A 25,297-nucleotide genomic window follows, 5' to 3' on the forward strand; every position below is an offset into this window, starting at 1 on the left:
AGCTAAAGTTAAAACTATAAGTGAACCTCCAGATTAAACAAGCCTCAGCATGTTCGGACTTTAACAATACTTTTATGCTTGGCTTCCTTATTCAGCATGTTTTTGAGGTTCATCTATAATATAGATAGCATGAATTAATAGTTTATTTTTACTGAGATTTTTTAAAAAATGTTACAGTTAACCAACTATAGAACATAATACACAATGCAGGAGAATATACATTCTTTTTGAGTACATATGGAACATTCTTCAGGACAGGCTATATGGTAGGCCATTAAACAAGTCTTAATAAAATTATAGAAATTTTGAATTCTTACAAAATATGTTTTCTGTCTACAAAATGTTTTCTGATCAACAACAAAAGGAAGTGTGGGATAACAAAAACATTTCTAAATAACCAACTAATTAACACATTTCTAAGTAACCCTTGCATCAAAGAAGAAATAAAGGACATCAGATAGTACTTTAATGCAGCTGAAGCAGTGCTTAAAGGGAAAATTGTGTCTTAATGCCAATATTTGAAAGTAAGAAATATCCTATAATAATAAACTTTTACCTCAAGATCTAAGGGAAAATATCCGAAGGCAAGCAGAAGGAAGGAAATAATAAAGATGAGAGTGAAAATCAGTAAAATAAAAATCAGTAAATGGTAGAGAAAAATCAGTGAAACCAAAAACTAATTCTTTGAAAAGGTAAATGAGAAACTGTCAGCTAGATGACAAAGCAGGAGTAGTACAGTTCATGACGGAGTTCCAGTCAAGATAGCATAGTCAGTAAACTGCTTACCTTCTCCTACCCCCACATCAAAATTACAACTAAATCCTTTAGAAAACCTGAAGACAAGCTGAATAGAATTCCTATAACTAAAGATATAAACATGAAGCCACCTACAATTGGTAGGAAGGACAGACATGTAGAATGGATGCATCCTACACCCATGGCGTGGCGGTTAAGAAGCAGAAAGAATATCTACTGCTGAGGTCCTCATTGAGAAGTGAAAGTTTCCTCAGTCAGTCACAAATTCACTCACTCTAAACACCGGTATAGGGGCAGCAGCTCACAAAGTGCGGAGGTATACGGGGAGGAACTGACTGACTAACTTCTGGGTGAGGGCTGGAGGAGCAGGGTTAGGAGCAGCTCTCTTTGGAGACAGAAGCACTGGCAGGCACCACTGTGCTTTTGTGAGCTCCTCTCTCACCCAGCCGGTCCAGTACAAGTGGGCATGAAACCTGAGTCTCCCATCAACCTGGCTTACATCGTTTGCCCCACCCTGGTGATTCCCTGGGACCCCGCCCCACCCAACTTGCTCACCAGGCCAGAGTCTCTTCCAGTGGCTCCTCCACACAAGCAGCCTGCTTTGGCTTGTACTGCAGACTTTCCCCAAATCTCTCAAAGTCCAAAAATCCCAAACAGGCAGTGGCTGGCTTCAGCAAACCTTGTAGCTCTTGCTCAGTGGCCCAAATCCAGCACAAATGGTGACCGGTCTCAACTTGCACTGTAACTCCCATCACGTGGCCCCAGGCCTGGCGTAAGCATTGGCCAATCTGGGTCAACAAAGTAGCCACAAGCCCGGAACAAGTGGCAACAGGCCTGGGTTTGCAGAGTATCCTCTCCCAGGCACTTCCAAAACCAACACAAGCAGCAGCCCACCTCAGATCACTCTGTAGCGCCTACCAAGAGGCCCCAAGCCTGGCACAAGTGGTGGCTGACCTTGGCCTGCACCAAAGCACCTCCCAAGAGGATCTAAAACCAACACACATGGTGGCCGGCATCAGATCACACCAAAGCACCGCCCAACCAGCTTCACCAATGAATGACACACCTGAAAAGCAGACTCGACGGCACCAGAGCATCGCTAAAGGTACACTCTCTCTGTGGGGTCAGTCCCCGCACAACAGTTTGTCCACCACAGTCACAGACAGCCCTCACAGCCAGTCAACCTGAGGGTCAACCTGACTGACTGACGTGGCAACAGTAACTGAAAGAGGGGGAGCACAGACCCACATGGTGAACACCCCTGGGGCACCCAGCTCAGGTGACCGGAGAGACTACCACTGGGCCCCACAGGACACCTTCTACATAAGGCCGCTCTGTCAAGACCAGGAGAGGGAGCATATCTACCAAATAAACAGAAACAAATTCGGAGAGTCAGCCCAAGTGAGGAGACTAAGAAACTTGTCCCAAATGAAGGAACAGGATGTCACTCCAGAAAAAGAACTAAACGAAATGGAGACAAGCAATCTACCAGATGCAGAGTTCAAAATACTGGTTACAAGGATGCTCAGTGAACTTAGGGGAAGAATAAAGGAACTCAGTGAGAACTTCAACAAAGAGATAGGAAACATAGAAATGGAGACGGAAAACATAAAAATAAAATAGCCAGAAATGAATACAGAACTGAAATGAAGACAATATAGGAGGGCATCGAAATCAGTCTAGATGAAGCAGAAGAGCAAATCAGTGATCTGGAAGACAAAGGAGCGAAAAACACCCAATCGGAACAGCAGAAAGAAAAAAGAATTTTTAAAAATGAGGATAGTTTAAGGAACCTCTGGCATGCCGACCCACATGGTGAACGTCAGGCATACCAACATTTGCATCATAGGTGCACCGGAAGGAGAAAAGAGAGCGCAGGAGCCTGAAAACCTGTTTGAAGAAGTAATGACTGAAAACTTCCCTAATCTGCTGAAGTAAATTGACACACAAGTCCGGAAGTGCAGAGAGTCACAAATGAAAAACTCGTAAACATGGAGGGGGTGAGTGATTTTAGAATGTGTTCAAACTGAAGCGGCCTTGGCTGCTGTAAACTTACTTTGGTATATATGAAGCACATAGCAACCACAAACCAAAAATCTATAAGAAATACACGAGGATAAAGAGAAAGGAATTCAAACACAACAAACGATAGAAAGTTATCGGCATAAAAGAGGAGAGAGCAAGAGAATAAGACCAGAGATGAACTACAAAAATAACCAGAAAACAATAAAATGGCAGTAACTACATACCTGTCAATAATCACTTTAAATGTAAATGGATTGAACGCCATCCATCAAAAGATGTAGGGTGGCTAAATGGATAAAAAAAATCAAGACCCGTACACCTACAAGAGATGCTCTCTTCAGATCGAAAGACATACACAGACTGCAAGTAAATGGATGGGGAAAGGTATTTCATGCAAATGGAAACAAAAAAAAGCTGGGGTAGTAATACTCTATCAGACAAAACAACCATTAACAGAAAGGCTGTAACAAAAGATAGAGGACCTTACATAATGACAAAGGGATCAATCCAGCAAGATGATATAACTCTTGTAAACATCTATGGACCGCCCCCCTGCCCCCACCCACCCAAATGGCAGCTAAATGCCAACCAAAAAGCAAATACCGACGGACGTAAAGGAGGAGAGATCGACTATAAGACGACAATGGTGGGGAACTTTAAGACCTCAGTGAATTTGATGGATAGATCGTCTAGACAGAAAATCAACGGGGAAAAGTGGCTGAATCGGGAAGAGCCGAAATCTGAACAGACTGATAACTACTAACAAAATCAAATCAGTAATCGAAAACCTCCCAACGAACAAAAGTCTCGAACCAGGCTTCACAGGAGAATTTTACCAAACATTCAAAGAAGAAAAAAATCCCTATCCTTCTCAAACTATTCCAAAATCTGAAGAGGAAGGAAGGCACTCATTTTACGAGGCCACCATTACCCCGATACCAAACCAGACGAAGACATTTCAATATAAGAAAATTATAGGCCAATGTCCTTGGTGAACATAGATGTGAAAAATATTAGCAAATCAAATTCGGCAATGCATTAAAAGGATCATTAACCATGATCAAGTGGGATTTATTCCTAGGATGCAAGGTTGACTTACTATCTGCAAAACAATTAACACGATTCACCACACAAACAAAATGAAAGATAAAAGTCAAATGAACATATCCATACATGCAAAAAAAAAAAAAATTTGACCAAATCCTACATCTATTTAGGAATAGGAAAAAAACCCAAAAACTCAGCAAAGTGGGGATAGATGGAACGTACCTCAAAATAATACAGGCCACATGTGACTAACCCACAGCTAACACCATACTCAATGGTGAAGAGCCGAAAGCTTTTTCTTTAAGGTCAGTAACAAGACAAGAATGTCCACGTTCATCACTTTTATTCAGCACAATATTGGAAGTCCTAACTGGAGCAATCAGACGAGGAAAAAATAAAGAATGCATCCGAGTTGGAAAGGACTGTCATTATTTGCAGATGACATGATACTGTATGTAGAGAACCCTAAAGATTCCACCAAAATTTCGAATAAGTGAAATCACCAAAGTACCAGAATATAAAATTAATATTCAGAAATCGGTTGCATTTTTATACACCAATAATGAACTATCGGAGAAATTAAGAAGTTAACAATCCCATTACAATTGTGTCAAAAAAAATAAAATGCCTAGGAATAAATTTAACCAAGGAGGTTAAAGACCTGTAGTGGGAAAACTGTTAAGACATTAATATTGAAAATGAAGAAGGTACAAATTGGAATTGGAATGTAGTAACCTATATATCCATCAATAGGCCAGTGGATAAAGAAGATATACTACATATAGACATATATTACTTTGTTTTTTTTTAAACCTGTATAATTATTGCATAGACATATCATAGTTTTTTGAAGCAGTCCCCTATTGATGGACTTTTAGGTTCAGTCTTTTGCTATTAAAAGTAATGCCACAGTGAATAGCTAGCCCTAAGCATATGTCATTTCTTTTTGACAATATATCTTTGGTGTAGATTCCAAAACATACGTGAGAAGTTAAATACATTTGTAATTTGCTAGTCATTATTACATCCTTTCTTTTTGGGCTATATTATTGACATTCCCTCCATCAACATATGGAAAATCTATTCGATCACAGCCTTACCAATAGAGTATATTATCAAATATTTGGATTTTTTTTCAATTTTGGAAGTGAGGAAGGATTGCTCAAGGTTCTTTAATTTGTATTTTATCATGAGTTAAATGGAGCAAATATTCATTTATTTAATGCTTATTTGCTCATTTCCATTTCAGTAAACCTTCTGTTGGCCCATTTTAAAAATCAGGTTCTCTTGCTTTATGTTGCTGTTTTTCTCCTTTTAGCTTTCTGTATGAATCAGATGCTTTAGGGCTGTGCGTCCCTACTGTGCTCAATAGCAGGAAGCTCTTCAAGACAGTTTAAATCAATATAGTGCCCAAATGAATATTTTAAAAGCCCATGTAGCATCGAGTAGTATCCTACAACCTTAAAATTTTATGACTCAAATGCCTTCTGAATCTAACATTTTTGCCTTGATTCATAACAAAATTCTGAGCATCAGGATTTTAGAAACAGAAAGGATTTTAATGATCATTTAGTCCTAATTTCTTATATCATGGATAAGGAAACTAACTCTGTAGTCTTAATTTATAGATAAAACCTTATAGATGATGATTAAAATATCTTATTTCCCAGATGAGAGAATAAAGGACTAGCTGAATATATCTCTGTATAGGAAACAGTAATGGAAGTTTGTTAATAGGAAGAGACCAACATTTTAAAATCATAATTCATGAGTTTCATATTCTATAAATGTAATTATCCTTAGTCTCTTCGAAAGCCTTCCAGGTAGTCTCTCTGAACAAGAGCAGATTTGAAAGTAAATGAAAAAACTTTTCTTTCTAATGTCTAAACTTGTCATGAATGTTTCTGGGCATGAGTAACATAATCTGGTTTATGTACAAATAGTTCTTGTATTTTATAGTTTATACATGTATTTAACCTTTAAAGTTATTTTGTAATTCATAATCATTGGCATTTAATTTGCTCATTATGGAATAGGCATTCATAATTTATATGTTCAGAGCATGAATGTTTATATACTTTTTTCTTAGGAGTTCATGTGTTACACAGTTCAGCCTTCTAGAAAGTGTGTACAGAATGTTCAGAAGGGATGACCTGATTTCAAATATCACTCGCCAAGCATTTGTAGACCGTTCTCTCCTCACTCTACTGTGGCACTGTAGCCTGGATGCTTTGAGAGAATTTTTTTGTAAAATTGTGGTGGATGCCATTGATGTGTTGAAGTCCAGATTTATAAAGGTATCATACATCTATTATTAAGTTAAATGATAATAAGAATTGATAGATCTCTTTAATCAATATCAATAGAAACTGCCATGTTGGTTCACTCAAGGATTTTCTATTTCACTGGGAGCACTACTTCTATATTTATTATCTTTTATTTACTTTTTAATTTTTTATTTTTTATGGTGATATTATTAATGAAATCCAATAAGTTTCATTTGTACACTTTAACAGTAATGCATATATATATTTACACTGTGTGTTCACCTTCCATAGTTAGATTTCTTTCTGTCACCACATATTTGACCCCCTGTACACCTCCCCCCTTTCTTCTGGTAACCACTAGTCTGTTTTCCGTGTCCATGAGTCTCTGTTTGTCCTGTTCATTTGTTGCTTTTAGGTTTATATCCCATATATAAGTGATATCACATGACTTTCAATTTTTTCTGTCTGACTTATTCTGCTTAGCATGATTATCTTGAGGTCCATCCATGTTGTCACATATGGCAGTATTTCATTTCTTGTGGCTGAATAATATTCCATTGTATATATGTACCACAGTTTCTTTAGCCAGTCATCTGTCATAGGACACTTCGGTTCCTTCCATGTCCTGACCACCATGAATAAAGCTGCTATGCACATCGGTGTGCAAATATCTTTTCGGATATGAGTTTTCAAGTCTTTGGAGTAAATACCCAGTAGAAGGATTGCTTGATCATATGATAGATCAATTCTTAGTTTTTTGAGGAATCTCTGTACTGTTTTTCATAGTGGCTGTACCATCAGCGTTGTATGAGAGTTCCATTTTCTATGCATCCTCTCCAACACTTTTTACTTGTCCTGTTGATTATAGCTATTCTAACAGGTATGAGATAGCATCTCATTGTGGTTTTCATTTACATTTCCCTAATAGCTAGCGATGTTGAGCAACTGTTGAAAAATTTGTTGGTTATTTGTATGTCCTCTAGAGAGAAGTGTCTCTTCAGGTCCTCTGCCTACTTTTCAGCTGGATCATTTTTTTGTTGTTTTTATTGACTTGTATGAGTTCCTTGTATATTTTGGATATTAGGCCCTTATTGGAGGTGTTGCTTGCAAATATATTTTCCCATTTGGGTGATTGTCTCTTTACATTGTTGATGGTTTCTTTTGCTGAGCAGAAGCTTTTTAGTTTGCTGTAGTCCCATTCATTTATTTTTGCTTTTAGTTCCGTTGCTTTTGAGGTCAAATTCTTAAAATCCTCTTTAAGTCCAAGGTCCTTGAGTTTCGTTCGTATGTTTTGTTCAATGCATTTTATTGTTTCATGTCTTATATTCAGGTCCTTAATCCATTTTGAGTTAATTTTGGTGTGTGGTGATAGACAACAGTCTAGTTTCATTCTTTTGCAGGTGGCTTTCCAGTATTCCCAGCACCATTTATTGAAGAGGCTTTCCTTTCTCCACTGTCATGTTTTTGGCTTTTTTGTCTAAAATTATTTGCGCATATATTTGCACATATATTTGCACATGGGATTTTTACCAGATTCTGGATTCTGTTCCACTGGTCTGTGTGCTACAGCTGCCAGTACCATGCTGTTTTGATTGCTGTTGCTTTGTAGTATACTTTGAAGTTGGGCAGAGTGATGCCGCCAGCCTCGTTCTTTTTTCTCAGGATGGCTTTAGCAGTTTTGGGACTTTTGTGTTTCTATACAAATCTGAAAATTTTTTTGTTTTATTTCTTTAAAGAATGCCAATGGGATTTTGATGGAGATTGCTTAAACCCATATAATGTTTTAGGTAAAATGATCATTTTAACTGTATTGATTCTTCTAACCCAAGAACATGGAATATCTTTCCATTTCTTTGTATATTCTTTGATTTCTTTTAATAGGGTTTTGTGGTTTTCATTATATAATTCTTCACGTGTTTTGTTAGATTTATTTTCTCTTGCAATTACAAATGGAATTTTTCCACATTTTCTGACACTTCATTATTAGAGTATAGGAATGATATGGATTTTTGAACATTGATATTGTATCTAGAGACTTTACTGTAGTCGCTTATTGTTTCTAGTAGTGTTTTTGTGGAGTCTTTAGGGTTTTTTGTATAGAGAATGATGTCATCCGCAAATAGTGACAGTTTGACTTTTTTTGTTTCCTATTTGGATGCATTTTATATCTTTCTCTTTTCTTATTACACTTGCTAGGACCTCCAGTGTTATATTGAACAACAGTGGCGATAATGGACAGCCTCGCCTACTTCCTAATTTAGAGGGAACATTTTTAGTTTTTTACCATTGAGTATAAAGTTGGCTGAGGGGTTGTCTTACATGGTCTTTATGATGTTAAGGTACTTTCTATACCAATCTTATTAAGTATTTTAATCATAAGTGGATGCTCTATCTTGTCAAAGGCTTTTTCTGTATCTATTGATATGATCATATGATTCTTATTTTTTATTTTGTTTATGTGGTGTATCACATTAATTGGTTTGCGTATGTTGAACCATCTCTGTTCCTCTGGGATGATGCCCACTTGGTAGTGTATAATCTTTTTAATTTGTTGTTGTATTTGGTTCACTAGTATCTTATTTAGGATTTTTACATCTGTGTTCCTGAAAGATACTGGTCTGTAGTTTTCTTTTTTTGCGTTATCTTTACCACGTTTTGGTATCAGAGTGATATTGGCCTCATAAAATGAGTTGGTAAGTGTTGCCTCCTCTTCGATTTTTGGAAGAGTTTGAGGAGAATAGGTATTCAGTCTTCTTTGAATGTTTGGTAGAATTCAGTGGTGAAGCCATCTAGTCCTAGACTTTTACTTGTTGGTTTCTGTTGATTGTTTCAATTTCCATACGCTCATTGGTCTATTTAGATTTTTTCAGTTCTTTTTGATTCATTCTAGGAAGGTTGTTTTTTTTAAGTACATGTCCATTTCTTCCAGGTTATTAAATTTGGTGTTACATACATTTTATAGTATTCTTGTGTCATCCTTTGCATTTCTACAGCGTCTGTCTTAATTTCCCCTCTTTCATCTCTGATTTTGTTTGTGTCCTTTTTTTTCTTTAGTGAGTCTGGTTAATTTTATTAACCTTCTCAAAGAACCAGCTCTTTATTGCATTATTTTTTTTGTTGTTTTTTTGTTTTTTGTTATTTGTTTTCAATTTCACTTCTGTCTGTTCTAACTTTGATTATTTCTTTCCTTCTGCTGACTGTAGGCTTCATTTATTCTTCCTTTTCTAGTTTTTTAAGATGAAGCATTAGGTTCTTATTTGGGCTCATTTTTGAATTTGGTGATAGGCTTATAATTATATGAACTTTCCTCTTATGACTGCTTTTGCCATGTCACAAAGGTTTTGATATGTTGTGCTGTAGTTATCATTCGTTACTATGTATCTCTTGATCTCTCCTTTTATTCTCTGACCAAGTTATTCTTTAGTAGTATCATGTTTTTAACGTCCATGTATTTGTAGTTCTTTCCACTTTCTTTTTGCAGTTGATCTCTAGTTTCAAAGCATTATGATCAGAGAATATGGTTGGTATGAGTCCAACCCTCTTATATTTGTTGAGGCTATCTCTGTGTTTCAGTATCTGGTCAATTCTTGAGAATGTTCCATGTGCACTAGAGAAGAATACATAAGCAGCTATTTTGCGATGGCAGGCTCTGTAAATGTCAGTTTACTCTAGTTGGTCTAATGTGTATGTCCCCTACTACGATCGTATTTTGGTCTGTTTCTCCCTTTAGTTCTGTTAGAAATTACTTTATATATTTCGGGGCTCCCTGGTTGGAAGCATAGATATTAACGTGTTATTTCTTATTGGTGAATGATTCCCTTTATCATTATGAAGTGTTCCTCCGTTTCTTTCTTCACCTTGTTTATTTTGAAGTCTATTTCATCTGATGTTAGTACCACTACTCCCGCTTTTCTCTGAATGACATTTGCTTGGAATATCATTTTTCACCCTTTCACTTTGAGTCTATATTTGTGTTTGGACCTGAGATGTGTCTCCCGGAGGCAACATATAGTTGGGTTTTGTTTTTTATTCCATTCTGCATTTCTTTGCCTTTTTATTGGTGAGTTCAGTCCATTTACCTTTAGGGTAATTATTGAAATGTGAGGTTTTCTTATTAGCCATTTTATCTTATACTTTCTGGTAGTTTGGTGTTTCCATTGCTTCCTTGTCCTTGCATTTCTGTTTTCTTTATTTTGGTTGGGTTTTGTGTGTTTTCCCTCTGGTTTTTCTTGTTTTATGTTATATACATCAGTTTTGCATCTTTGGTGTGTGGGTTACCATTACAAATATGTAAAGGATAGTTATAGCTATACAGTCGTCCATTTTCTTCTGCAGGTGCCCTATCCCCATTCTGCTTTTGTGAATTTAGATCTTTGAATCCTCCCCTTTTCAGTCATTGTTGTCTCAATTTGTCCCTGTGTATGCTGAACGTTCATTACTATCTTGTTATAGCAATTCTCTTCTCACTCTTTAAGCTATAATGCCATGTCGTTAGTAAGAATTGCACTTCTCTGCTTCTATTGCCTGAGACACTTTACTCCTAATTATGTATTTTTTCTTTTTGTCATTTTGTTTAAGGTGAGTTGACCCTTTTTAGTATTTCCTATAGTGCAAGCATCGTAGTGGAGAATTCTCTCAACTTTTTTATGTCTGGAAAAGTCTTTCTTTCTCTTTTATATCTAAAGGAGAGCTTTGCTGGATACATTATTTTAGGCTAGTAGTTCTTTTTACTTAATAGTTTTCAAGCTTTTAAAGTTTGTGCTGAGAAGTCCGACGATAATCGAATGGGTTTTCCTTTAACTTACCGTGTTTTTTCCCCTGGCTGCCCTGAGAATTCTATCTTTGTAATTGATTTTTATTAATTTTAATAGAATGTGCCTTGGTGAAGGCCTTTTTGGGCTGAGATAATTGGGTGTTCTGTGGACTTCTCAAATTCCAAGCTCCAGCTCATTCCTTAGATTGGGGAATTCTCATCCACTATTTGTTTGAAAATGCTTTCTAGTCCCTGCTCCTTTTCCTCGCCTTCGATAATCCCCATTATTCTTACGTTTACTCCTGATAGTATCAGCTAGTTCTTGAATTTTCTTTCATTATTTTTCATTCTTCGGTTTCTGTCTTTTTCCTTCTGATGTATTTCTAGATTTCTGTCTTCGATAGCACTGATTCTTTCCTCCATTTAGTCGACTTTATTTCCTAAGCTTGCTATTTCATTTTTCAAGTCTTGCTGTTTTTTTTTTTTTTAAATCCCCAGAAGATCTATTCTGTTCTTTTTAAGGGTTTAAATATTCTTGTTAAAGAACTCATTCTACTCCTCTAGTTGTTTTTTTAATTCCTGAAATTGTTGATATGACTCATTTTGGATCTCACTGAGTTTTTTCAGAAGTACCATTCTGAATTCTGTTATTTAAGTTGTATATTTCTATGTCTGTAAGGGTATATTCTAGAGTTTTTTCACTTTTATTCTGAGCTGCCTTGTCACCTTGGTTGTTCATGGTGTTTAATGGACTATTTCTCTGCCTGAGCATTAACGGTAGTGTAACTACTTTTTTTTTTTTCCAGAAAGAATATTTATTGTATAAAGATCTCTCTTTAGCCTGTTGCAAAGAAGGTGCTTTTCTTTTGGTTTCCTAGTAGGTGTCATCTAAGCCTTTTGGATCCCTGCTTTATATACAGCCTTAATAATGCTTTCCTCCCCCCCCCCCACCCCCAACCCCTTATAGATGTTTAATCACCACAATCTCAATCTGTCAGTGTTAGTGACAGTTTCGGTAGCATTTGCTGATATTCCCCTGGGTCTCCGTGGTGTTTGGTCTCGGAGGGTGTTGGGGTGGATCTCTGAGTTTGGGTTTGGGGGCTGTAGCTCCGCCTCGGTTTTGCAGCTGTGGCCCGTAAAAATCAACTGTTTTTGCCCTTATCCCCACTTCTTTGCTTTCTGCCCTGTTGACTGGGCTCTACCTCCAGCCAGCTGCGGGGATCTCACAGCACTCCCAGGCAGGGCCGTTCAGGGAACTCACTGTACCTTTCCCCCTCCCCCTTCTCCTGCAGGGAGCTCCGGCTGTGGGAAGGAGGTTCTTTATTTCTCCCAGTTACTGCCCCACACCAGGGGTTCAAACCTGTGGTAGCTCTTACGTGCAGATCCCATGCTCTGATGTGCTGGTGTGCAGTTTGGGTGTTTTTTGCTGAGTTTTAGATGTTCAGCTTATTGTTGTTTCAAGGATCGAGATCAGGGGATATCTCTCAGTCTGCCATATTTCTCCAAACTACCTCCGTATTTAGATAACAGCCTGTGGTTACATAGGATCTGCATTAGTTTCCTGAAGCTACTATAATAAATTACCACAAATGTGGCTTATAGCAACCAAATTTGTTCTCTCATAGTTTTGGAGGCCAGGTCAGAAATCAGTTTCATTGGGATGAAATCAGGGTGTTGCCAGGGTTGCGCTTGCTTTGGAGGCTCTATAGGAAAATCTATTCCTTGCCTCTTGCAGCTTCTATAGTCTGCCAGCATTCGGCTTATAGCTACATCACTCTTGTTTCTGCTTATGTGATGACATTGCTTCCTCCTTTTTTGTCTAATCTCTCTTTCTGCCTCCATCTTATAAATATGTGATTGCATATAGGGCCTCCTTAATCTCCCCATCTTGGGATCATTTACTTAATTCCATCTATATAATTTTTTTTTTTTTTTTTGGTCGTATAAGGTAATAGTCACAGGTTTCAGGGATCAAAACATGGATATTTTTTGAGGCTATTATTCAGCTTAGTACAAGTCACCTGCCCAAATATTTCCACTTGCAGACTAGATTTATCCTATTCCAACATCCCCCCAAGTTTAAATTCATTAAAATATCAACTTTTAAGCCCAAAATCTCATTTAAATATCATTAACTGACCCAAATCTCACCATCTAAATCGTATAAATATGGTATGGGTGGGATTCTGGGTATGATCCCTCTTGGGGCAAAGTTCTCTCCATCTGACCTATGAAACTAGGAAACAAATTATTTGCTTCCATTACACAGTGGTGGGACTGGCGTAGGAAGACAATTACAGACATTTCTATTTTAAAAAAGAGAAAATTGAGGTAAGAAAGGAGTTAGTATTTCAAAGAAATGTCAAAATTAAGCCAGGCAAATTCTATTAGGTTTCAAAACCCGAGAATAATGCCCTGTGGCCTGATGCTCTGTCCTCTGGACCAAAGGCTTCATCCATGGAGTCATTCTTTTTTCTTGAAGGATAGCATTTGTTTGCAGCTGAGTATTTTATCAATGTATATCTTGCTTGAAGAATTTTGGGAGTACAGTAGCCTTTTTTCATTTCATGTAGAAATGTTTCTCTGGTATAACATTCTCAAAAACCTTGTAATTCTCTTACGTATTTCTGGAGATTTACTCCAATAGAAAAAGAGAAACATCCACTGATATCTGCTAGATAATTTCATCTCTATTCCTGGCTTCTGCTGAAATGATTGAGGGCACCCGTGAGTCATATACTTAATTTTTTTTTCCCCCTCTTTAATTCCCGTCCCCCCCCCCCTTCTACCCCTGACTTATGGATGTTACCTTTTCCTTTTAAGAACTGGATCTCTGAAGGCAGGGTGTCTCCTCCCACATGCTCGCAGCACGCACCAGGGCCTGGCACACCTGGGGTATGGTCCATGGCTCTACCTGGGATGCGAACCCAGAACCTTCTGTGTGTAAAGCAGACGTGCTAACCACTACACTATGGAGCCACCCTCACATACTTAATTTTTTCAGCATTAGCCACAGATTGTCTAGCCACACCCTTGGTCTTCTATCCAGTGAATCTCCTAAATATTAGCATCTTTTACAATCTGGATAGGCTGAGAATTTTCCAAATGATCAAGTTCTGCTTCTTTTTGCCTAAGAGTTCTTATATCTCAGATTTTATTATAAGCATCAAAGAATCAGGCTGTGCCTTCTACTAATTTGTTGGTAAATCTTCTCCACTAAATATTAAATTGTATAGCTTACAAGTTCTGCTTTCTGCACAACTATAGAATACTATTCAGCTGAGTTTTCTACCACTATAACAAGGATCCCATTTCCTTCAGTTTGCAAAAATATGTTTTTTATTTCTTTCTGAGACCTCACCAGCAAGTACTTTGATGTCCATATTTCTACCAGAAAGATGTTTATGATGGTTGACATATTCTTTAAAACAATATTGGCTTTCTCTCTCATGCTCTTCACTTCCTTCTGAGCCCTGCCTTTAATGTCAGAATTTCTACCAACAATCTCTCCAAGGTAACCTAGGCTATTTCTGTCACATATGACAAAATTCTTTTATCCTCTACCCATCATCTAATTTCAAAGCCCTTTTATATATTTGGCATTTGTTTTAGCAGTCCCCAACTCTTGGTACCAAAATATAGATTAGTTTCATGAATCTGCTGTAACATTACCATAAACTCGATGCCATAGAACAATAGAAATTTATTCTCTCACAGTTTTGGAAGCCAGAAGTCCAAAATCAGTTACACTGAGCTGAACTCAGTGTGTTGCAAGGGTCACACTTGCCCCTGAGTACTCATTCCTTGCATCTTCAAGCTTCTAGTGGTTGCTTGCATTTCTTGACTCGTGGCTATATCGCTCCAGTCTCTGCCTCCATTGCCACTTTGCCTGTTTCTATCAATCTGCTCTCTCTCTTTACCCCTTTTACAAGGTTACATGTGGTTTTATTTTGGGTCCACATAAACAATCCAGAATTAACTCCCTATTAATAACATTTATAAAGTGCCATTTTACTTTATGAAGATATTTTCACGAGTTTCAGGGATTGGAACGTGGATATCTTTGGGGGTAGGGGCATCATTCAGCCTCCTGATGCTGTGAAGAATATTGTAAATACTCAAATAGTACATAGTCAGTGGAGATATACATAGTTGAAATTTTGTTTTTTTAAAAATCGAATTTTCACCTGCTATTATCATACTTTCAATAAGATTTTATGCAAAGGTTGTATACTCATACCCTAAGCTCACTCTTTGGACATTGTGCATTAATCCTGTCTCACTCAATATAACACATTAATACTTATTTCCACATTTTAGACCCTGGGTTATCTCTTATTAAAGTGATTTAATATCTTTGTTAAAATTACTTTTTGTGTTAATGGTATTGAGTATTAAATTTGACATATTCCATAAATATTTTCATGTTAAATAAGACCAAAGATAATCATTTGTTACTTTTTCTTAGTTAAACGAATCTACCTTTGAGACTCAAATCATCAAGAAGATGGGCTATTATAAGATGCTAGATGTGATGTATTCTCGTCTTCCAAAAGATGATGTTCACTCAAAGGAATCCAAAATTAATCAAGTTTTCCATGGCTCATGTATTACAGAAGGAAGTGAACTTACAAAGACACTTATTAAGTAAGGTTTTAGTTAATTTTGGGTTGTATTTGATTTAATGTTTTCGATACATATATTTTTAAGCATGTATATAATGTGAATAAGTATTTACGTTTGTTTACTGAATATAACTTTCTTGGTTTTTTGTATGTACAGACTACTTAGATGGGCTTTAATTTAGAATATTGTTGGATAACAAGTTTTATTCTATACACATCTTTCATAAAGAACAAAAATCATTTTTTTTCTTTTACTGTTTATCCTACTATTTTCCCCCTTAATTTATATATTTTTGGTGGAATGATTTAGTGGAATGATTTACAGACGGGATTAGTGTATTTTAATTTTTCTGACCATCATTTGAAATTAAAAGGAGCCTAAAAATGCCTTTAAGCAGGTATTGTATAAAAAACAAAGTAATCAAATACATTTTCTCTAAAACCAGCCTTATAATGAAGTTTCTTCTCAGTAGATATTCTGCCACGTCTCATTTTGCATACTTAGAACAAATGGATTGTTACTTTCCTGGTCTCCTAGTCTTTACCTCTTCAGTGAATGACATCACCGTTCACTCATTTGCATAAACAAGAGACTTGGGAATTGTATTTTATTCCTCCTTCATCTTCATCTCTCCAACCTTGATGCATACCCTAGTGGTTGGCAGATTGGGTAGATTTTATCTCCTCAGTATTTCTTAAACCAGTGGCCTTATTTCATTCCGCCTTCATATAGCCTCGTTGTAGCATCTGGTGTTCTTTGCTGAACTACTGCATTATCCTTTATAATTCTCCTGCTCCTAGGCTTGTCTTTCTCAGTTTTCCATAGTGCTGCCATAATAATAATAATAATAATAATAATAATAATAATAATAATAATAATAATACAGCTGTAATACGAATCTGATTGTTTAACTTCTCTGTCTAAAACCCTTCCATCTTCAGTAGTACGGTAGACAAACTTTTTCTGCAAAGAGCCTGATAGTAACTACTTTTGGGTTTGCGGGCCATCTGGTCTCAGTTGCAACTACCACACTATACTGTGAAACAGCCACAAACACTATGTAAATTAATGGGCATGGCTATATTCCAAGAAAACTATTTTCAAAAATAGTTGATCACCAGGGCATAGTTTGGTGACCTTGTCCTATAATATGAAGTCCAAGCTCCTTAGTATGGTAGACAAGCTCTTCCAGGAATGCAATGCTCTGTACTTTTCACTCACTGCTAGGCGCTGCTCATTTCATCCTCTGAATATACCATGTGGCTTCTCCCTTTTTATAAGTGATAATAATTTACAATGCCTGTGTACATTTTTTCTTGGGCTAATTTATAATTTGAAACTCTGGTTTTTGTCTTAAAACCTTTTTTGGCTCCTGAGGCTGAACTACTTCTGTCCTCCTTGCTTCCATCTCTAACTTTACTGTGCTTGTTCCTATCACTGTGATTACTGCAGTATGATGAAAACCATGGACATGACCTTTGCCTTGAGATGTGTATGGGCACAGTGACTTGCTAGTCTGCTGTTCCCAGTGCCTAGTACTATGTTGGGCACAAACCTGACACTCAGAAAAGGCTGAACTGAATTGAGATCCTGTTATCTGGCATTGTTGAACTTGAGCAATGATTTCCCTGTTACACAAATTAATTTTTTACTTCATCTACATTTCAGATTGTGTTATGATGCATTTACAGAGAACATGGCTGGTGAGAATCAGTTGCTGGAGAGGAGGAGACTTTACCATTGTGCTGCATACAACTGCGCCATTTCTGTTATTTGCTGTGTTTTCAACGAATTAAAATTTTACCAAGGTTTTCTGTTTAGTGAAAAACCAGAAAAGGTAAGCCATTCCTTGGGTGTATACTGTTATTGTCATTATAGGATTTCAAAAATTAGATTACATCAATTAAAGTTATATTGTAATTTGTATCATATTATTATAGATGTAGTTCTTTTAGTTCCTCATATATATAAAGCTGAAGTGCTTCTCAATCAGTTAGTAAGTAGCATCATTTTTGTAGTAGCATCAGTATTAAGGACTCCACTATTCAGATATTTTTATGTGATTCTTTGGATTCACAGAACTTGCTTATTTTTGAAAATCTGATAGACCTGAAGCGCTGCTATACATTTCCTGTAGAAGTTGAGGTGAGTAAAATTTTTCAATGCTGTTTCTAAGTTTAAAAAAAATCTTACCAAGTGTTTATAGAGAAAGATATACATTATACCAACATATTAAATTTCCAGTATTCAAGTCTGCTTTGAACTACAAAAACTGGCAGGTTCCAGTATTTCAATCTGAGGCAACTACAACAAAAAGGCAACTATAACGAAATTCATCAAACTCGATTTTTCCCTTTCTTGACTAGTAAAGGAAAAGTATGCCAGTAAAAGGAGCTGTTAGGACAAATTCTAGCAGTTGTTTTCTGAGTAAATTCCTCTGGTCAATGAAATTGCAATCCATTGGGTACAGAATTATGACCCTGTGGCCTTGGTTGGGTTATTTGGCAAGATGATGGGGTGCCATGTACAGCGGTCATGGGGATAATTGCAAAACTTGCTCTGGCAAATGTGACGAGCTTGATTTTAGCCAAGCTATGTTTGATATATCAGCCTAAGCAATTGGTGGAAAGAGTGTGGATGCAGTCTTTCCCAGCCCATTGGAAATGTGAGGTTGGGCCAGGAGCTGCCATTCACGTACCTCTTCACAACTATTGACCTTGACCACGTCTTAGTGGTTCACCAGTTCATATAAATGGTCGCTTTTAGCATTGTTCCCTTTTGGCACAAGATTGGTAACTTTTTTCTAGGCACACGTTCAAAGAACTAAAAAACAAAACACTGGTTAACTAAGCATTCAGACACCTGCTATATGTTACTTCTAAACTTCACAACAGCACCATAAGGTGCTGTAATATATCATAACCATATAGTTGAGGAAACTGAGGCTCACAGGTTAAGTACAAATTATTGGTAATCCAGGCATGTGGCTGTTAGAGCTTAGCACATGTTGTGTCCCAGAGCCCAGAGAGGGAGGCACGGGCTCCTCTGGGGTTCCGTGGGAATTTGGGAAAAGCTTTCCTTAAAGGATATTTCCTTGTGGATATTTTTTAATGTTTTTAAGTTTGATAAAAGTTTTGTTTAAAAATTTAATAATTAATTTTGGGGTCTTTGCCAGATTGCTAATAAATAGAATACATCTAACCATGATTCTAAAGTTTTAAATTGTATATTTGTTCTGCCTCATAGGTTCCTATGGAAAGAAAGAAAAGGTACATTGAAATTAGGAAAGAAGCCAGGGAAGCAGCAAATGGGGATTCAGGTAGGATGTTTTGAACATGATGAGAAAGATTCTGATGATTGGTATTTGTTACATAAAGGAAAATATCTAAATACCCTAAAACATTGAAATTGAGTTTGAAGTTTTTTTAAGTGATCAATTGAATTGTATCTTGAAAGAAATGTAATTAAACTTTTATTGCATAGAAAGATCTCTAAGTGGCCAAAGGGGGCTCAGACATGGTATACTTTTTAAAAAATATATAACATAACCTTGATATTTGTTTGTATATAGATTATTATGTATGTATGTTATTTAAAAATCTATGTTAAAATACGGTCCCATCCTGCCACTTCTCTGCCCCAAAGCCTGTATCATCTCCCACCTTCCTCAAGACAGAGCTGCTCAAGCTGCCCATCCTCCTACCTGTGCCTGTAGGACTGGCTCACTTTGCCTCTGGGCATTTGCATGAGATACTCCCTCAGCCTGGAATAAACGGCCCGGATAGCAGCATGGTTCATGACATTTTATTTAATGCCATCTCCTGAAGGACATTCCCCCTGACCTCTACTTAAAATTAAACTTTTCTCCATCCAGATACTCCTTGTTTCAATTTTCTGCTTAATTTTTCTGCGTAGCTTTGTTTTCTCAGTTTGAGGATAACTTTTGGACCAGTTTTCCAAGTCTCTTATGTATTTAAGATGTTATTTTTCAGTTATATCTTTTCCCACACCTATGTTAAACTTTATGGGCAAAATGTACATCATAAAAATTTTAAATAAAAAGAAATTCTTTTAATATCATATTCAAAACTTGGATCCAGTTTAACTTAATTTCTTTGTCTATGACAATAGCAAATAACTTGTCAATAATGAGAAGAACAAAAGGCGATCTTTTCCTTATTTCCTTTTTGCCTTGTTAATCTGGATATGAGTTGAGAATCATAAGCTTCATGAAAAGCTTTAACTAACAGTATTCTTTTAATGTCATTCGAGCTTAGAGAAATACATTTTTTAATACATTGAATAAATGTGTTTTCTTTTTATTTCTATTTCAGGTGGTCCTCATTATATATCTTCCTTGTCATATTTGGCAGACAGTAGCCTAAGTGAGGAAATGAGTCAATTTGATTTCTCAACTGGAGTTCAGAGCTATTCATACCAAGACCCTAAATCTACCACTGGTCCTTTTCGAAGACGGGTGATCACATTTTACATGTTAAAGAATATTATTAGCATTTGTAAAGGAAGAGGGCTTCCTTGTTACAGAGAAAGCCACTTCTCTGTCAGTAGTCTTCAGAGAACAGTATTAGTTTGGAGAGTTTTCCAAGATCCAAGTCCCAGCCTGAGAAAGAGGAACGAGGAATAACATATTTTTAAAGTTGAGCTTGACTATAATTTACTTCTTACTTTACATATTTTGTCGAGCTGGTTCATAAGAGTTTTATCAAAATAAAAATATGTTCTGATGGAACTGAGAGGGACCAGTTTTCTGAAAGGATTCTTTTATGTAGAAGGTTCCATTAAACATTAGCAAGCACTTATTGAACATCTACTATGCTTTATGTTGCCCCTAAAGTTGGTTCCTCTCTTTTTAAATGAATGCTTCAAAGGGAAGACCATTCAATAGTTCTTTCACTGAGATCATCTGTGCTGGGTAATAAAAAAAAATGGTTGCACTGTTCGGTGAATTTTTATTAATAGGCCATTTATAGCAAGGGATCTTGGGTTCACTACTCATGCCTTCTATCTGATTGCATGAGTCTCCAGTTTCAGATTCATTCGGTCCTTGTGAGCAGCATCTTGAGATACAGTGATTCTGAGTAAAAACATTGTTGAGTAGATCTGAATACAGTCAAATAACATAATTAATCCTTTAACATTAAGATTACTGTGATTGATTTTATGGCTTACTGATTTTTTTATTGTCTCATGTAACCCTGATTGTGCATGAAATTTATTGTTTCAGTGTTATTTAGTCCTGCTGTTACTAAAATATAACACCATTTCCTATTATTTTTAAGACCTCGATCTTATAGAAATTATGCATTATATTTGGGAGATAGACTGTGGGCACAGCAGTTTTAAGAAGGCTATGTTTCCAAATACTGCCCATCTAGGGAAGTGATATTCTGGAATTGTTTTTGTCACCAGGGCAGACAGAATTACAGAAATTATCTAGGACTATTTTTATTCCTCTTTCTATTCTATCTCTGTAAGTACTTAGTAATTGTCCAAAAATTTTCTCTAAGTCTATTTTTCCTGGAAATGATCTGTGCTAGAAAATACCAGACAAATTGTTCATCCCTATGTGTGTGTATGCGTATGTGTGTGCATAAAATTTACTGTGTGTATATGTCGAACCTCAGTTCATTACATTTATAAAATGATTATCACTGCTGTATTTTCTCAGAATATTTTAGAATCAAGAATACTTATAAAGTTTTGTTCTATTGATTAGAATTTCAACACAAATTAAGGACTTTACAAAGATTTTCAGAGAAAAACTTTTTTTCAGTTTACTGAGAAAAAAAAAATAGGCAACCACATATCTTATAACTAACTATACTTCAGTAGCTGCACTTTCTCCATAAAGTGGCAACTAAGGTTATTACTCTCAAGGTATTGAGGCTTCTGGGGCCTCCAAGACACATTTGAAAATATCTTGCTGTTTGTACAAAGCAGCACATGTGTGCATGGATGCTATGACCTGAGTGTGACCCCAAGGGAGTGACAATATACACAAGGGTCAGATGGGAAATATATATCTAGAATGTAGGAAGGCATGAGGTCCTGTTTATTTTTTTAGGTGTTTAATAAGAAAGCATGTGTGTTTGATGTTATTACCAAATTATCATTGTTACCTAAGTGTGTGTTTCATGGCATTATACCCCAAATCAGAATATTATGTACACTGAAATTTTAATTGTACTCTGCATAATCTGATTCTTCCCTTTTCATAGGAGCATAAAGACCCCGTTATTCAAGATGATATCCTAGAATTAGAGATGGATGAACTCAATCAACATGAATGTATGGCAACCATGACAGCCCTGATTAAGCACATGCAAAGAAATCAAATCCTACCTAAAGAAGAAGAGGTCTTTTTTCGCTAATCTTATATTGTCTCACTTAATATTATTCATTGGTATCATACTAAAAGTGAACATTTAATATCAAAGACTAAATCAAATTCCATGTCAGATAAACATGATTTTGTTGCTCATGTTTTACTTGGTCACCCTTGTCTCAAAATATGAAGTTATTATATTCTGCTTTTTAAGGTAATTTTGAGTGTATCATTTTAGGGTTCAGTGCCAAGAAATCTTCCTCCTTGGATGAAATTTCTTCATGACAAACTAGGGAATCCATCGGTGTCATTAAATATTCGTCTCTTCATAGCCAAGCTAGTTATTAATACAGAAGAAGTAAGTCATTTATTATTTCTTTAAACATATTTGCAGTTATGTGCATCTATTTAAAAACCCACAACAAAGAAAGATGTAAAGGAACAGAGCATAATATTTTTGTTCTCTGAATAAATTAGCCAATTATATGTATTTGTTCAACATCATTCTTGTATCATTTTCTTTTAAAACATGTAAATTAACTTGTGTTGAGTTAAAAGTGATCTTTTTATAAGTACATAACTTTGTTATGGCTGCCAACCTTCTTGGTTAATAGTAGTAGAACAGGTGGTAAAATTATTCCCGTTAACTCTCTATGAAAAAAGCCAACTCAGATAGTTGCTGAATTTATCAGTTGGTCTACATACAATACTGTGTTAGGGAGGAGCATCCTCCACCAGTGGGAGTTAGGATAGACATTCAAGAGAGCCCTTGAGCTAAATGTTGTAAAGTAGCAGTGAAAGTTTACATTTTGCATAGAAGCAACAGTGTTAGCAGAGATGGGCCCTGAGAGAGCCAAGCATGTCTGCACTGAATACACAGACCGTGGTTACATGGTCCAGAAGAAAAGTGTAAATGGTGTAACTACATGTCTGTGTGGCAGATGAGCTGAGCCAGGCTTTCAGGTCCATACAAAGGGCCCAGCCTATTTGTTGACTGGTACAGAGCCACTGAAGGGTGCTAGGTAGAGTGACATGATCCATGTGGCTCCACGAAGGTCCTTTTAGGCAACACTGCAAATGTGAGCCAAAGGCCACAAGGCTGTTGGGAGATGGTCGAGAGGGCTGACCTGAGACTGTAGGAGGGCCTGTGTTTCTCAAGGTCATGCCTGGTTTCTAACTCCTAGGGCTGCAGTATCAGAGGTACCACAAAACTGGATGGCTTAAGCGACAAATTGGAAGCCAAAAGTTTGAGGTCGAGGTGTTGGTAGGGTTGGTTCTTTGTGAAAGGTTTGAGGGAGAATCTGTTTCAGGCCTCTCTTCCAGTTTATAGTGGCCTCCGGTATTTCTCAGCATGTAGATAGTCTTCTCCATGAGCTTTCACATTGTCTTTCCTCTCTGAATCTCATTTGTACAAGTTTACCCTTTTAATAAGGATACTTATTGGATTAGGGGCCCTCAGTGACCTCTCTTGATAGTCTTCAAAGATTCCATTTCTAAATAAGATCACATTTACAGGTACTGGAAATTAGGACTTCAATATTCTTTTAGGGAACTCAGTTCAACTCAAACATTTAGGGTTACATGTGATTTCTAGCACACATTCCTGTAAGTACTGACTTGATGGCTAGCAAAGAAGGAACCGGTGTTTTTGTGTTTTGGGTTATTTCTTGGTAGGCTGGGTGTGGGGGTGTAGTTTGACACAGAAGCCTGCTGAATTCGTTTACATGTGTAGATGTGAGGTGCCTCTGAGACATCACTAAGAGATGTCCCTGGAGCATTGTGCATATATGGGGCTCTGAAATGATCAGGGCATTGGTTTCTAGAAGGAGATGTTCAAGACAGTCTGTTGTTTTATGGAAGAAAGATTAGAATTTTTATTTACATTTATTTAAAAAATTTCATCCTTTAAATTTATCTATTTGTTATATTTTAATAATAAATAAGTTTGTATTTATAATTTACAAAGAAACCAATAGGTATAAAATGGAGAGTGTTCAAAATTTTTTTTACTTAATGGAGGTGCATAAAAAAGACTTGAGACCACATAGATTTAAGCAGTGAAAGTAGATGAGAAATCCCTGAGAAAACATTTTTTAAAAAAGGTGACAAAAGTTAAGGAGATAGCTTGAATTATACTTTAGTCTGCCTTTTTGAATCAAAATAGCAATTTCTAAAATGAACTAAATGGAATTTTAGTATATAGATACATTTTATTTAGATTTCAGAGTATTGGGTATGTTAAATCTATAACAGACTGACCTCCATAATACAGGAAGAAATGAAAAAAAATTAGCCACATGCACCCACCTAATTTGCATATTCTCATTTTTCATATACTCTCTGCATTGGCATAAAATAAAATACGAATTCTCTAAAGCTACATGTTATTCATATAGGATAAATTCGATATAGAATATTTTAATTTTGATTTCTATGAACGTAGTTATATCAGAAAGATTTTAAGCAAAGAAAACATCAATAATAAATCTATTTCCATTGAATCGAGGTTTCAGGGGCCCATGAAGAGAGCATTCAACAGAGAATCTGATCTGATTAAGCAGGGTAATTGTTGGAATTTACACCAGTTTTGGATTTAGGTCATCATAATATAAAATTTTAGCTGATGGAAGATATGTTTCTGGATTAATATTTCAATCATTAAAACAATATTTGATATTCAACTTTCAAATTCTCTACTAGGTCTTTCGCCCTTATGCAAAGTACTGGCTTAGTCCCTTGCTGCAGCTGGTTGTTTCCGAAAACAATGGAGGAGAAGGAATTCACTATATGGTGGTTGAGATAGTGGTTACTGTTCTTTCATGGACAGGACTAGCTACTCCTATAGTAAGTAGTCTATCAGTTCTTTGTTGATATCCTAAGTAGAGTATATAATAAATAGTTCAAACTCCTCTTAATGACTTAGAGTCATCATTTTTAGTATTAATTGTTATATTGCTGTGGTACTGCTGTCAGTGTTTGTTTATTTATTTTTTTTGTTGTTGCTTTTACCTGCTAGGAGCTTGGAAGCTAGATAATTGATTTATTAAGAGTATATGTCAAATAAATGTCAGTAGGCCCTGAATGTGAGGTTATGAAAACTCCTCTGTGATTAAAGCCCCTGGGTTTTTTGGCATTTATTTTGCCAGCCTCTCTACTTCCAGAGTATTGACTATCTATGGTGTTCGAGATTGCTAAACAAGTGACTGCCAAATGAGTGACACTGTGTTATGCTGAAGCAAACTTGTCACATTCACCAGTATAGATTAGAGTGTGTTGGAGTTTTGCCTGTTCATTTGAAAACATTTGCACTAATAATGTATAAAAGTTTTCATGTAAAGATATCCTCGGAACAGTTCTTATTAAACGTAATGTACATACATAGAGCTTTTATATATATTTATGTCTGGATGTGCCTCTCACAGCAAATTAAATTTAGATTTCTTAGCTTTAATGTGATAAAATAATTTGTAGTCTGCT

General features: G+C 36.3%; 1 protein-coding gene across 1 annotated transcript in view; it reads left to right on the forward strand.

Moving 5' to 3' along the window:
• The window catches only part of PRKDC (protein kinase, DNA-activated, catalytic subunit), a 194,065-nt gene that overhangs the window by 86,370 nt on the left and 82,398 nt on the right, over nt 1–25,297 (forward strand). Inside the window, exons 41-49 of the mRNA XM_036233299.1 lie at nt 5,918–6,125; nt 15,317–15,495; nt 17,143–17,311; nt 17,554–17,619; nt 18,721–18,793; nt 19,809–19,951; nt 21,714–21,851; nt 22,059–22,178; nt 24,521–24,664. Of these exons, the coding sequence (XP_036089192.1) occupies nt 5,918–6,125; nt 15,317–15,495; nt 17,143–17,311; nt 17,554–17,619; nt 18,721–18,793; nt 19,809–19,951; nt 21,714–21,851; nt 22,059–22,178; nt 24,521–24,664 (1,240 nt within the window). The remainder of the gene's footprint in view (nt 1–5,917; nt 6,126–15,316; nt 15,496–17,142; nt 17,312–17,553; nt 17,620–18,720; nt 18,794–19,808; nt 19,952–21,713; nt 21,852–22,058; nt 22,179–24,520; nt 24,665–25,297) is intronic.

The sequence above is a fragment of the Rousettus aegyptiacus genome, unplaced genomic scaffold, assembly GCF_014176215.1.
Source record: "Rousettus aegyptiacus isolate mRouAeg1 unplaced genomic scaffold, mRouAeg1.p scaffold_m13_p_15, whole genome shotgun sequence".
Taxonomy (NCBI): domain Eukaryota; kingdom Metazoa; phylum Chordata; class Mammalia; order Chiroptera; family Pteropodidae; genus Rousettus; species Rousettus aegyptiacus.